The sequence below is a fragment of the Anolis carolinensis genome, chromosome 2 (assembly GCF_035594765.1).
Source record: "Anolis carolinensis isolate JA03-04 chromosome 2, rAnoCar3.1.pri, whole genome shotgun sequence".
NCBI lineage: Eukaryota > Metazoa > Chordata > Lepidosauria > Squamata > Dactyloidae > Anolis > Anolis carolinensis.
In genome coordinates this window covers 239,557,976-239,573,216 of record NC_085842.1, presented here as the reverse complement: position 1 = coordinate 239,573,216, position 15,241 = coordinate 239,557,976, and the positions used below count along the sequence as shown (strand labels likewise).

The window sequence follows — 15,241 nt, the reverse complement described above, 5'->3', positions numbered from 1 at the left end:
TTAAATGCCTGCTATGAAGGCACGCCACTGCAGTGTAAAGAAATGCTCTGCAGGACATTTTATTGTGTTTCAGATTATATGGTTATAAAAATCTGAAATCAAGGGTGCAGTCCCAAATTTTGGCAGCGCACAGAAAAGGGGCCATGTCATTCTCACGATCATCCTAGTCCTCCCCCTTGGTTGGGTAAGTGCCTTTGCTGCTGTAGTCAGCTGCTGTGTTAAGGTAAATGACAAGCTAGGTAAAGGTGACAATCCAATGGCACTCAGTTTCAGCCTGATTCGACCATCTGAATTCTGCCCATGCTCAGGGGTGAAGCATCTGAAGAGCTCGCCAGTATCCAAGGCCAGTCTGCTCTAGACTCGCCTAATCCAGCACTGTAACACTCCATCACTCTGCCATAAATTTGAGTATAAAGAATACTTCAAAATGCTACTTCAAAATATTGCTGCTTCTCCTCTGAACTGCTTGCTTCATGTGTGAATGGACAAATTGGACATGGGGAGGTTGAAAGATTGTAATGAGCAATTTTTAAAAATCCAGAAAGTAAGGCTGAAGAAAAGACAATCAGGGCTGCATAACACTGACATTTTTATTAGAATTCATTTGTAACAAATGGAACTTGTGTCAGCAAAGAACTGATTTTCATACAGACTTTCTTTCGCCACCAATGTAACGAAGTAAGAAAATAAAAAGCACGCCTTTCATTCTGTAAAACATTTACGCGTACTACTAATTAGAGGTAATTGTATTTTTAACAAGCCATTTTACAAGGTTTTTTTTTTCATTTTTTCAGTCTAGGCATCCAAAACGAGAGCAAAGAACACAACTCGTATTATCTTTGTAAAGACACTCCAAGCTTGAATGGCAAAGCCACGTAACAAGATGGATGACGGGACCAGCAGCCCTGGGATATTCTGTTGGAGTATCAGGGCACTCAAAAATAAAAAAGAGAGAGAGATTAAAATTGTAAAGGGGGGGAAAGGAAAAAAAGGGAGGGGAACCTGCATTTTGTTGTTGACCCTGCAAACTCTCCCCCCTTTTTAATATGTTTTGTGTTATTTACATACACACAAGTGGATTTTCATAAGCAGTATTCTTACAGATGGGTTCAAGTAATAATACTATTGGGTGTAGAATCAATAGGGCAGTGCATAGTACAAAGGTATAGAAAGTGCAAATCTCCCTAGAGGAATCCCTCCCTTTCCCCAGCCATCCTCACCAACATGTAACCATGCAAACCATTTTTTTTTTGTAAAAAAGAGCTAAAATAAAAGTTCTGTACAAATAATTTTTATATATTTTGCGTATTTCTCCATTGTTAACTAATTACAAAATTATACATAACTACACATACATAGGTAAATAATAGCACCGTACTGATTATGCTGATGAAAGGAAATTCTGAGCTCGTTAAATGGAAGATAATGAAACCCACTAATTAAAAAAGAATAAAGAATAAAGAAGACAAAGAGAGATCACTGCACAGCAAAGTGACAGAAATGGAATGCACATCAATGATTCGAATAGAAGCAATGTCTGAACAGCAGTTTTGATGGGGAAATGTGTGGTTATTACTTTATTTTGTCTTGTGACACACGCTTAACCCTCACTAGTGGTTTACCAAATACTTTCCCTGTAAAAAATCTAATGATTTTTGAAGAAAGGAAGGCCTGGCTTGTTAATTGCTCTAATGAGAGATGGGCCTTCCAGTTCTCACAACATGTCTGCAAGGATTTTTCTTTGGAGCTCTGCTGTGGGCAACCTGATTTTCCAAACCACACAGTGGCTGTGCACAGACGTCAATGGCTGCTGGTATACTCCAGTTACCGCACAGAGCAAGGACAAAACAAATCCCATTTAAAATGGTGCCTCCCGGCAGGGTATTGCTTTGTATGCCTCCAATTGTGTGCTTAAGTTCGAAAACCAAGAACATGGAAGTTCTCATGCAGACATGCCTACCCTCTATGCTTCTAAAAATGTTGCATGTTATTTTTCACCTGTCAGCTGTACTTTTGGCTAAAAGCATGAGATCGCTGTTTAATCTGGCACTTCTAAGTGTTTTTTTTTTCAACAGAAACAAATTAAATATGAAACATACAGTGCACATTCATGTCTGATTCGGATGTAAATTAGAGAATCTCATTCTGAGGTAGCCTTCTATAATACTTTTTAGTTATATTACATATATACGTTTAATTTTTTTCCATTTTTGAGCTTTTATTTTTTTTTCTATATAAAAGTGCTCTAATAGAATGCTTTCTAGTGTTTGGTCTTTTACTATATATTTTTTTCAGATTGTGATGGAAAACATGGGAAAAAGAAATCCAAGTCAAGATAAAACAACTATATCCTTTTAAACCACATCTAAAAGTGTCCCTTCAATATTTGTGTTCTAACGTGGTACCAGGCTTAACCCAGACCAAGGTAAGAGCAAATGGCTTCTACTATAACATCTCAGAGAATGTCTTGTGCTGCCCATAAGAAGAAAAAAATCTTATCTAATATAAATGAATGCCTTTGTCTACTTGCCTGACCTAGTTCATTTCAGGAGGCCTCCTTGTTTGAGTAAAATGACCATGATTTGGCCTCCAAAGAAATTAATGTGCAAGTGGGTGAATCATAAGGCATTCTAGTTGCTACTCCTACAACTGTTAGGAGAATTCTCTCATCTTTTTATCATGGCAATGCAATGGATATGAATGCCAGTTTGGAAGGAACAACATACTTGGAGGAGCTTTTCCTGCTGCTGGATACTGTGGTCGGATAAAGGGCCCCTGACTACCCAACGGCTTTGGATCAACATTTCTTTACGCTGAACTCAGTGAAACACCAGGAATGCATATTGTTAAAGACCTCTTTGTACAAGTGCTGAAAAGATAATGCTTTAATTGAAGGTTGGGCAGGGAGCGAGGAGAGTAAACAGAGAAATATGGATCCAACCAATGCACATACAGGCAAAACAAAATTAGAAGAAATGCTATCAAAATAGGCATCAAATATAAGGCACTCTAAATGCAAAAAAATAAAAAACCCAGCATCTCTAATGAATGCTGTTTATCATGAAATATTTCTGATTAACAGAGCAACATGAGTTTGGCTTTGCCCCATTATACATCATCAATGCAAAGGTCCTATTGTGTACTATAGACAAGTATACGGATACATGTTAAAACATTTTGACAACTATTATATTACAACATTCTCCCCTCCTAAGGGGATATGCACTGACCTTTCCCACATGCACACTTCCTATATTAAGTATGGTTCATTATTGCACTAAGGTGTTACAAATACCAAACTTCACTGGAAGCTTTAAAATTATAAGTGTTTGTGTGTGTATGCATGTTTGTGATGTGTGTGTACACAAATTGTTGTCCCTTTTTTCTGTAGGACTGAATTTCAAGTATCACTGATGTGCATTCCTCATTTCCTCTGTAAAAATTTTTTTAAAGAAAAGAAAAGAAGAAGCAAAAACCCTCAAACACAAATTTTTGAAATGCAAAGATGTTCAGAAATATTGTACAGACTGAATGTAGCATTTTGGATTCCCCCCCCCCCCCCCTACTGCTTCAATAAATCCAAGTCATGGAAGAACTGATACATGTGTATACATAATATATACATTTATACTTATGTGCATTTCTGTCTATCTATCTACGCATATTATTGTAGATGGATAGAGAGACAGAGAGATATACATATATTTATAGATAGAAAGAGAAAGATGTGTGTGTGTGTATGTTAGTAGCAGCTTTATACTTTGCGCTTCCCTGTTGATTCCAAAAGAAAAACAAAACTAAAACATCGGTATGCAGATTAACTGAGTTATATTTCATTACAAAATTAAAATGTAAAAGAAATTCCTAAATGAGAATGTGGTCCTGGAGATAAATATAGGGCTGCACAAAAATGTGCAAATTTTCAAAATTATTTAACATTTCTACAGCAAGATATTACAGGTAACAGTTCTACAGCATAAAAAAATCTACAATTCTGAAACAAAAAAATGAACAGTTATGCAACTTTTTTTAATTCACTTCATTGAATGATAAATCTTTGTTTAAAAAAAAGGAAAAAAGTTTACACAGTTAAAAATGAAGCACAGGTCAGCAGTATCTTTACAATACTAAAAAACTAAATCAAGGACTTTTTTTTTTGAAACATTCGCCCTTTCCCCTCCCGCCCCCCAAGAGTTATTCATGAGCAACATGGTAGGAAGGGGAGATGTTGAAGCAAAGAATCCATTTTCTTTTAGAAAAACCAGGTTCTGGCCCTTTCGGCAGGCATCTTGCGCTGAACTGCAGTACTCTTCAAAATCGGCACTGTTCACCATCATGCAATCCTGGAACAAGAGAATGGTTCTTTGCAGAAATTTCTTCTTCCCTTTCATTTCAACTGAAATTGAATCCTTTGAGGTGTCTTTAATATGAACTCCTTCAGATGCCTCAACCAGTCAAGATTCTTTTATTATGTTCTGGTAAGGTTTATTGAACTGTTAATTGTTGGTCCACCTGGAATAGGTTTTTTTCCTTTTAATATTTCCCACTAATTGGTCTTTAGTTAGGAGTTATAAAGTACTTCTCAAGCACACTGTATGGCTCAGAAGAGGCTCTCTGGATCTTAAAGGGCCCACAGTTAAAAATCCAGGATGGGACAGGGTTTGTTTTACGTTGCATAGTGATCAAAGCTGCCCAGGTATTCTAGTGCGGCTCGGTAGCAGAACTGGTATTGATCCTTGAAAAGAGAAAGAAAGAACTAGAGGTTAAAATATGTCTGCATGCTCTTCTCCAGTTATGGGCTCAATATGTGTTTAAGGCAGCTAATTTCTTAATACTGATTAAGGCTGGATCTGCACTGCCAGATAACAAAGTTTGAATTTGCATTATATCATCAGTGTAGACTCACATTATGCAGTTTGAACTGCACTGAATTGCATCGTATGGGTCTACACCAGTGTTTCTGGGGGTCGTGACCCCTGGGGGGTTGTGAGGGGGGTGTCAGAGGGATTGCAAAAGACCATCAGAAAACACATATTTCTGATGGTCTTAGGAACCCCCTTGTAGGTGAACTATAAATCCCAGCAACTACAACTCTCAAATGTCAAGGTCAAAAAAAAATCCATATACAGTCAAAAAAAAAATAGTCTATTTTCCCAAAACTCCACCAGTGTTCAAATTTGGGCATATTGAGTATTCGTGACATGTTTGGCCCAGATCCATCATTGTTTGAGTCCACAGTGCTCTCTGGATGTAGGTGAACTACAACTCCAGAACTCAAGATCAATGTCCAACAAACCCTTCCAGTATTTTCTGTTGGTCATGGAAGCTCCGTGTGCCAAGTTTGATTCAATTCAATCATTGATGGAGTTCAAAATGCTCTTTGATTATAGGTTAATCTATAAATCCCAACAACTACAACTCCCAAATGACAACCCCCCAACCCCACCAGCATTCAAATTCAAAATACATCCTGCTTATCAGATATTTACATTATGATTCATAACAGCAGCAAAATTACCGTTATGAAGTAGCAATGAAAATAATTTTATGGTTGGGGGTCACCACAACATGAGGAACTGCTTTAAGGGGTTGCAACATTAGGAATGTTGAGAACCGCTGGTCTATACTAACCATATGGCACTGTAGATCCAGCATCTGTCTACTGCATTAGAAAATGCCATTTTAGTCTACAAGAATAAAGTGATGGGTATTTCTTAAAGACTCCACATAGGACTTAAAATCTGTAATGTAATTATTTGGCAGGATTGTCACCTGAAGAACTGTAAACAAACATACACACAGAGCTATTTGTCATTAGTCTCTTCCTTTGCAGCCACCTATTTACATGAATTGCTACTTTACTCACCTCTGTTTGTACCATGGCCGGCCGTTGTGTTCTTAACATTTTGACGGTCTGGAAGATATCTACCACACCTTCGTATCTCATTCTTTCCAATACAATACTCAGAGTTATGAACACTCCAGTCCTTCCAACACCCGCACTGTTGCATTAAAAAAGAAAGACAGTTTTGGAAATTAATTTTTGCTACAACAGGTAAATCACAAACTGAACCATTACAACAGCAGTTCTTTTATTTCTTAAATATATCCTTGAAATAGTTTTGATGCTTCAGATTACCAAATAATATATGTATTATGTTGGGGAAGATGTACAGACACTCACATAGCAAGTACAGGACAGTGAGAGCAACTGAGCATGGCTTCAGGGCACCATTACAATGTATGCTGTTGGAGCTTGATCATGCTTTACTCAAGGAAAACTGGTGAGAGGAGACAGGTGGGAGGGGAAGAAGGTAGCCAGAGAGCCAAAAGTACAAGGGGAGGCTCAGCTGAGGCTGTGGAGACTTGTTTAGCCAAGGTATTTTACCCTTTCTTTCAGTGTTTCAGGAGAAACTAGAGAGGAGTCAGGTTTGGAAGGCAGACTGGGGAGAGAGAGCAAGGAGGCATAGGAATATTGATCCTTGGGCTGCTGGAATGGATGGAGGTCTCCCTCCCTCTTTCATTCTTAACCTTTCCATGTGGGATTGAGCCCAACAGGCCTTAGGAGAGCAAAAGAAGGAGAGCTGGTGGCCTGCGAGTGAGGTGCCATCCCTGGAGCAAGTGCACACAGAGTAGAAAAGTACATGGGAAGTGCTGCGGATGCCCAACTTCCTGGTCTTTTCTCTCTCTGGTTATAGGTATACAAAAATGAAACAACCCGGTAAATGTACTTTCTCGTTTTCGGCTATTCCCAAATTCCAACTGGGGAAAAATTGAGAGATAAAGATGCTATCTTCTCCTTTTTCTTAGTACGTAGTTATAAACATAAATAACTGTACTTTCAAATTTAGAAAAAACTTGAAAATCATCAAAATGTCTTGTGTTGGCTTTACAGAAGAAAGGGGATGGTTTGCTATAGTTTAGTTTCTTTCTAACTGCAAAAAAAATCTTAAAAGCTTTTCCTTCAAATGTTGACAGTTTTCAACTAAGCATTGTGCTAGACTTTCTTACTTTAAAAGACAACTATGAATAATATTTGAAACTAGAAAAGGGGGGTGTGATGAGAAAAAAATGAGAAATCCCTTGTTTTCTAAATAATGCAGGACACAATGGAACAAACTGTATAACACAAGAAAATCAAACCAAATTAATCCACAAATGGGTTAGTTTTGAAGAAAAATATGGATAGGCCAAGCTGCCAAACAACACAGTCTGGAGTGGATAAAAAAAGCAGCAAATTTGTCTGCATACTTTCCAGAAAGTGCAATGAGTATTTTGAGTAATACGTCCTCCCACAAAAGTGGGGTGTTGATCCATGTGCTGCCCTCAGCCCACACTTTTTGACATCCTGCTCTATTGCTTCAGACTTAGCTAACTTGTCTCTAAAATAAGATCAATAGAAGAAGGAAGGATTGGCCACATTTCTCTGTGTAATCTCGCTTGCCATCTTGCTTAAAAAATTATCTCTATTATTCACAACCCTTCAAATTTAAGCTGTTAGATAATTCTGCTTGTTCTGTTATGACTCCCAACAATGTTGGGAACTCTAAAGTACGGCCACCATCTATGATGCAGCCAAGATGGGATGGAGTGGAGCATGCTCTTTATCCAAAGGCCCAATGAGCCAACTTCCTGTGTGTACACACTGATCTCTAGTCTACATGCTTCTGACAAATGGTAAAAGGCAAATAAGCTGGCTGCCTAACTCACATTCAAGAGGGAGTATAGTAATTGCTCAGGGCACATTGAGAAAGCCGATACTTGTATAGTGATTTCTCACCAAATTCTTCCACTGGTTTTGATGTGGCTTCCATGAAGCCTGAACACCACAGTAATGCAGTGGATAGATTAGTTTTGTCTATAGAAGAGATCCTAATAACTGCAGGAACTGAGTTTTTTCATTATATAAAACACAAAATTCCATGCATTATACTGAGCACACTTTTGTGAAATTAGTTTTGTAATCCATAATGGGATTTAGAAAGCAATGTATTAAATAAGATAAAATGGAAGACGTTTTTAGCTCTTCGCTAGTGAATTTAATATTCTAAAATTGTTGTATGGAAAATAAAAATAAAAGGGGAAAGTATTTTTTAAATCCCTTTGTTTCTCATCCAGGTATTATCCAACAAATGCTGGAATATGAATACTCTCTAGTAGATCTGAACAAATGAAAAACATGGGGTTGGAAGGGATGTGGGAGGTCACCTAGTTCAACCCCCCTCAATGCAGATCCAACATTTCTGACAGATGGCTGTTCAGCCTCTATTGAAATGTCTTCTCTAAAGGAGAAGCTACCTGTTTTTAAAGTAGTGTGTTTTATATGCTGTCCAAGGCTTTCATGGCCAGAATCACAGAGTTGTTGTGTGTTTTCCGGACTGTTATGGCCACACACAACCTCTGAAGATGCCTGCCATAGAGATGTGGGTGAAACGTCAGGACATAATTCAGGAACATGGCCATATAGCCTGGAAAACAGACAATAACCCAGTGTGTTCTATAATCGAACAGCTCCTACAGTGAGGTACCATCTACACTGCCATATAATGCAGTTTCAGAATGCAGTTTCACTGTCCTATACCACAGATTCATGCTGGAGGATCTAGAAAATGCCTAGATGCTAGTCACACCAATATGAGAGGGAGGGTTGTGTGTCACACTGTAACAGTCCTTTGGATGGCCTTTTAAAAATTTGGACAAAATTCTGATTTGGATTCCCAACTCTACCAACATGGAAGCCACAAGCACTGGACCAGTATCTCGTATAAAGGACTTTTAGGGTCACCCACACCTCTGAATCTACATGTATAGCTTGTGTATGCTAGTAAGCTATTACATCAAATGGGGTGCATGGTACTGTACAAATGCATCATACAAAGAGATCACCATATGATTCTCTTGCAATCAGAAACTGGTCTGCCAGAAACCTAGTGTCTTGTTTAAACTGCCCACTAGTAATCCTGATCATCACTGTCCTCAGAGTGTAGATAAATGATGTGGGCTGTGCAAATAATGGGTTGCATAAAGTCATAACTTAGTTCATTTGTTGTTGTTATATGCCTGAAATTTGACTCTAATTTAATACAACACTATCCTAAAGTTTTCTTGAAAAGATTTATTAGAGGGTTTTTTTCTCTTTCTTAGGGTAAAAATTCTCCTAAGACCACTCAGTGGGATTCCAAGGCTGAATGGGATTTCAATTTTGATCTTCCAGAGTGCTAGTCCTAACCACCCATGCTGGTTTTCAGTTCATTTTTGATATGAAATTTAAAAAGAGGATTCCTGTATTATAGTGGTATGTTTAGCAATACAGGAATCTCCCCTTATTACTTGAATTTTCTGTTAGTTCATATGCCATTCTTTTGGCATTCAGTGGTTATCATTATTTAGGTTTGGAATCAAAGACAAATTGCAGCTCGGTTTTTTGTTTGTTTTTTACTTACCTACAGTGAACTGAGATTGGCCCATCCTGTCCGAACTGCTCCTTTGTTTTATGAACTTGGCCTATGAAGTCAATGAACCCTTCTCCCGACTTTGGCACTCCTTGTTCAGGCCAGTCAGTGAACTGGAACTGCCTTACTGTTCTGGACTGGCCATCCTTTAATGGAAGAGGGACACATCAGACATAAACTTTACTAAGGCAGAAAATAAGTTCTGTGTGTGGAGGGGAAGACAATGGGTGAATTTGCAAGTAAAAATATTATTCAATGAGCAAAACAGACAACATGGTTAGTTTGGCTATAATGCAGTAGCTGCGTTCTCAAGTTTGCATTATAGTTATCTGTGCTCTAAAAATAACAGAACTTATTGGAAAATACAAAGTTATATGTAGATCTCAAAAACATTACCTATATCTCATCTATTTATTTAACTTACAACAAATTTTAATCTGCTGAAAATACAAATAAAATTGGCTGAGTCTCAAGAGTATTTTTGCCTATTTGTTTTATAAAAATATTAATATTTCTCTGTCTGTAGCATACCTCCACATTGTATGAGTTAGCATTTGGGAGGGCACATTGGAATGAAAAAAGGGCAGGAGGAAAAAGAAGATGGGGTGGAGGCAAAATTCCTAAGAGGTAACTTTTCAGCTGTATGGCCTTGACAAAATGAGTGTAGTAGTGGTAGACAACTGGAGTGGGTCAAGATAAAAGAGGAGCAGGATTTCATGGGAGATGCGGGCATGAAATAGAAAGAAAGTGGTGTACAGAGAGGAGATTAGTTTATAGAACTCTTCTTTCTTGGTGCCTGTTGGTATTGGAACTGGAAGCAGTTGAGAGGCAAGTAGGTTGGGTTTTGGTCCTCAAGTTTCTCTCTGCTTGTTATAACCTTACTCCACATAGCTAAAGTTACAAAACACTTCTGAAAACCTTCTCAAACTCACATGGCTGATGACCTGAGCAACTATGATGAAGGGATTGTCTGTTAACAGCTCAAATGTGGAGAAGTGCACTTTTGAATGTTCAAGATGGGAATCATGTTACAGCCAATTAAATGTTTGCATAGTGCAAATAGCATTCCTCTATTAATTGACCACTTTATTCGCATTGTACAAAGATATGTTATAGCAGAAACTACTATATGGCATTTACCACAGCACTTCCAACTGCAATGCAGATGAAGCTTGTGTTTCCTCCTTGTTTTGCAGTTAGGAAAACCGCATTGACATAAGAGTGCAATTTCATTAACCACACTGATGCTCAAATTACTGCCTGTGCTAGAGAGGATGTTGCCTGACATTTAGATCTTGGAAAAACAGACTCTAAGGACAAGGAAACTATGAGCTAGTTAAGTGTCCCATTGCCCTGGAGGTTACATGTTTGTGGAAGACATTGGCTTGGCAACTTAATCCAAATCTTCTTTCTATCCATTAGACATATCTGGCTTGACTGGTGGCTATTTCAAGATCCTTATGGCCTTTCAAATATCTGATCATGTTCCTTAGGAAATCCACCTTACGAACTTGCAATTTCCCCCAAGAGTCTTTCTCCTCTAACTGGAATAGTTCACGAACTGTCGACTTGGGTGCAGCAGTTGCCCCTTTAACACATCTGCATGGGAAATGGAAACAACAGCTAGGTAAAACCAAGATCCCAGAGTCCACACATGGCAAAATGAACAATTAGTGCAAGACTCCACTATGTTTTATATGATATCTTTGAGGAAATTTCTGAGATACTTTCAGTTTAGTGTTGCAGAATAACAGACACCTGAAAAAAGCGATCTTACATGATTCTAGTTAACTTTGTGAAACAGATAATTGCAAAAACTCTACTTCCAATTTACAAATGTTTTACTGCATGGTTGCCTGAAGGCATTTCACACTTGTAATAGGCTAATGGTCTCTTTACAAACCTTTATCTTTTGTGACATAGGCACCTGTCTGGCTAATTGCCCTTACGTTTATCATTTGATATCCATTCATAGGACTTGACTTGCTTTTTGGTGTCTATCAGATCTGTCACTACCCCAAAAGAAAAAGCATACAGGATATACTCAACCTCATATATAAGTTGAGGACAGGTTTTGAGCCCAAAATTATGAATTTTGCATGACTTGTAGATATGTCAAGGATCATTCCATAGAGACAAGAAAGCTACAGTACTATCGCAGGGGAGCAGCTACTCCTGGCCATTAACCCAGACATAAAAATGCCATGACGGAGAGAGTAGAGGAGATCAGTGCTTCTTTTAGGTTCTCCTGAAACAGATTATGCTCTCATCTTTCACCCCTCTACTCAGAGAGGGGGAGGTTCCTTTTTTTGTTCAGAGTTAAGTAAAACACTTACAGTAATCCATGGATAAGTTTTTTGTGTCATTTTTTGGATTAAAATTTCCAGACTTATACATGAGTATACAGTAAATCCCCTTTTATATATTAGAATGGAGGAATCCAGTCCCTGATGAATTCTGCAATTAGCACAGAAAAGGTAGTGGTCTTGCGACAGCAGCAAAGTATCAGGCTTCTTGAATCTGGCATAACACTACTGCAAGCCTCAATGAGAAATTTAAATGGTGTCTTTTGTGTTCAATGCCTTGTCTGATATGAGTGTGTGCAGAATGCAACACAACACAAAACCAAAGGTTTTGATTGCAACTGCTGTGCTTGCTCATTTTCATACATTGTCAATCTGTGTAAATGGTGACATTTAATAGAAGTGACACAAATTGAGCTATTGCTGTTAACCTTCATGCCTTCTGGATACCTCAGACTTTCAAAGGCATCTCGTTTCTTGTGATGGTAAGAGAAACAGCAGATGCCATGTCACCATGCCTGTAAGCAATAACTGAGGCATTGTACAGGAAAGGAGGAGGAGAAAATGTTATTGCCAGATGCCAATCTTTTAAAATGGCACTTTCTGCAGAATGAAACCAATGAATAACTTGAATGATTATGGGAATTCCGATAAAGCAGCTTGAAAGCTGGAGGCAAGGAAAAAATAATTATTCCTTCACCAAAGCATTCAGCATTGCCTTTACATGAGGGAGGGTGGATACAGGATACTTAAAATAGCGAAGTAAAAAAAGAGAGATAATTCAGTTCATATTATTCCACTGCTACATCTGCATTACCCTTGAAATTCTCCAGGCACACCATTCAGTAATTGTGTCTATAGAGGAATGGCATGTGTTTACAACCTGCGCAATCAGCAAAGCCCAATGAAAAATTATAGGTTTGGATTTGCCCTGTTAACAACCTACAACTCATCTTGCTCACTTCAAATATTGTAAATGACAGCAACTTCCCCTTTGCCTGATTAAAGCACTTTATGGTTAAGTGCTATGGTCATGCGTATAATTGGGAAAAGACACAGGAGCCTTTATTAATTTTGTAGCAGTCTTCTGAGATGATCTTGAACCAAGGAGCATTTTGGCCTCATTACAACTGCCTTTTACTTAAATGACAACAATTTACCCGAGGCTGACCAATTGTTAAAACCCACCCTGCCAGCAAGTTACGACAAAACTGTGTCAGTAGAAATGTTTGGAGTTTGGGTGCACTCATTTTTGTCAACCAAAAGATCAACGGTATCTGCTCCTGCCCTAGTATTTCAGGTTAATGACACAGCACTCACCATCTTTTGGAGACGGTCTAGCACAGTGCAGCATGAAAGGTCAGAATAAAAGTCTATAAAATACAGTTCAATCCTGCTTTCATAACTTATGTGGCCTTTAAGGTTGACACTACAAAGGCAATGTGGTGGCAGAGAGCTAGCACAAAAGCTGCCTGGAAATCTATTCTGCTCTCACACTCCTGGCATGAAGACCTGTCAGTCCTGTAATTTAATGAAATGATCACTTACAGCAATTGCCAAAGGAATGCCAAGATTATATTAACAAATTTGGACCTGGTACTCATCAGCTATGAAGGGGCTTAGCACCACCTGACTCTTTTAGCTGCAAAACCATGTCACCATTAGGAAAGCGAAGCAGCAAAGAAATACTGTAATTTTCACTGCACGCACACACACACCTTTTAGCAGCAGCAGTGCTGAGCGAAACAGTTAACCGATTCTACTCTCTGCTTAGCACTGTGAACTGGATGACCATCTGGATTTTTATCTTGCCTGTCGCTGCAGATAAAATCAAATGTCTTTTGAAGAGATTATGCACAGCATGGAAGTGCTTTTGACAGGCACCATTACTATGGGAGTGCAACGTACAACTGCTCCTTCTTGTTGACCCTGACAATTTACAGGGGATATAAGTGTAAAGTAGAATGTGGGAAGCTATTTTGTGGAGTATCTGTTATCCACCATAATTCACAGGATGCTGTGAGCCCAATAGGGTGAGACCAACATTATGTGGAGCCACTTTCACCAACAAATTACTATATCCTTTCATATCTGGAAGGGGGGAAAATACTGACTACCTTGGCTACTTTTTCAATATGTGTGCAAATAAGAAGTGGTAACTTTGTTGACAATGTTGTGTTTATTCTTCTTTGTCTATGTTGTAAAAAGGGAATCCTAATCCTGTAGATCAGTGCAAGTCTTTATTCTGTGAGTTGTTGCATATCTTACACCATGACACCTTTATTCACGGATTCAATATCCATGATTACACTTACCCACGTTCTCAAAAACATTCCCCTGTGGAGTGTTTGTGGGCATCTCTAGGTTCTCCAATGTGACTTTATAGCTTGCTTACACAGCAATGATAGTCAAAATATAGAATTTGCTATTATTCATGGTTTCAAGTAACCATACAGGGTCTTGGAACACATACCCTGTGGATTGGCCGGGGGGGGGGGGGGGGGCTTGTTGGACTGTATGGCAAAAGCACAAATCAATAACATAGACTGTACAGAATTCATTACTGTGACAAATCTCAGCTTTCAGAATTTTATTTGAAAAGAAAATTTACAAGTCCTTATGACTGCAACGTCAGTTTTGGAACTGCATGGGTAATGTTTTCAAAATAACTCCAACTCTATGATTTAATATCAGGCCACCAGGAAGAGTATCTTAAGGCGCATCAGACCCTTCTGATGGACATCAGCACACCCTAGCTAATGGCCCAGTCACACTACATTCTACAATGTATTGGTTCAAATGTGGAAGTCACTTTGTTGGCTACCCTTTGTGGTAACATTACAGTGGCTCCTTGCTGAATATGGATGTTGTGAAGCTGCTATTACATAGTGAATTTGAGCTGATATCTATCATCCTGTACTAAAACGCTCTATAATGATGGGTGCAGCATGCATAGTTCAAGGTCCAAAGTGTGGGGGTAGGAGGGCACAGATACACATTGCACGGTCCATGGCAGTATGATCTGGGATGAAGAGTGGGAATTAGATATTGTTCTCACTGCAAGAGTGCAGTACTTTGCATTTCACCCCAGAACAAATGGCAAGTATTTATTCACTGGAAGAAGTAAAGGGTGACTACAGGCTATATCAAGCTCAGCCTCTTTCTATTTGCCCAATCGCATCCCAGTTTGTGTTTCTTTGTTATGCTGTGAGTTCTCCTTCATATTCATACAGATGATGTTCTCCATTGCAACAGCATATACTCTTGTGGTGTCTACCATCACAACAACTTATACATAAAATGTTAAAGTGCAGCACATTATTGGATCCCGTACTGGGAGAAAAGCAGGGTATCAATTAAACAAACAAACAAACAAATAAATAAAGAAACCTGAATAATGACAATGCCACTGCAATTGATACTCCAAGACACTGAAATCCCAATTCCAAACGTATATACTTGAAACCATGTACTGCTGATTCAATT

The 15,241-nt window shown here is 38.6% G+C and overlaps 1 protein-coding gene across 46 annotated transcripts in view; it reads right to left on the bottom strand.

The window, feature by feature from the left end:
- Positions 1-572: 572 nt before the first annotated feature.
- ptprd (protein tyrosine phosphatase receptor type D) overlaps positions 573-15,241 on the bottom strand; it is a 1,517,053-nt gene continuing 1,502,384 nt past the window's right edge. For all 46 annotated transcript variants that reach the window (XM_062974169.1, XM_062974170.1, XM_062974173.1 and 43 more), the window contains 3 exons: positions 9,444-9,598; positions 5,867-6,002; positions 573-4,735 (listed from right to left, as the gene is read on the bottom strand). In XM_062974169.1, coding sequence (XP_062830239.1) covers positions 4,667-4,735; positions 5,867-6,002; positions 9,444-9,598 — 360 coding nt within the window. In that variant the 3' untranslated portion in view covers positions 573-4,666. The remainder of the gene's footprint in view (positions 4,736-5,866; positions 6,003-9,443; positions 9,599-15,241) is intronic.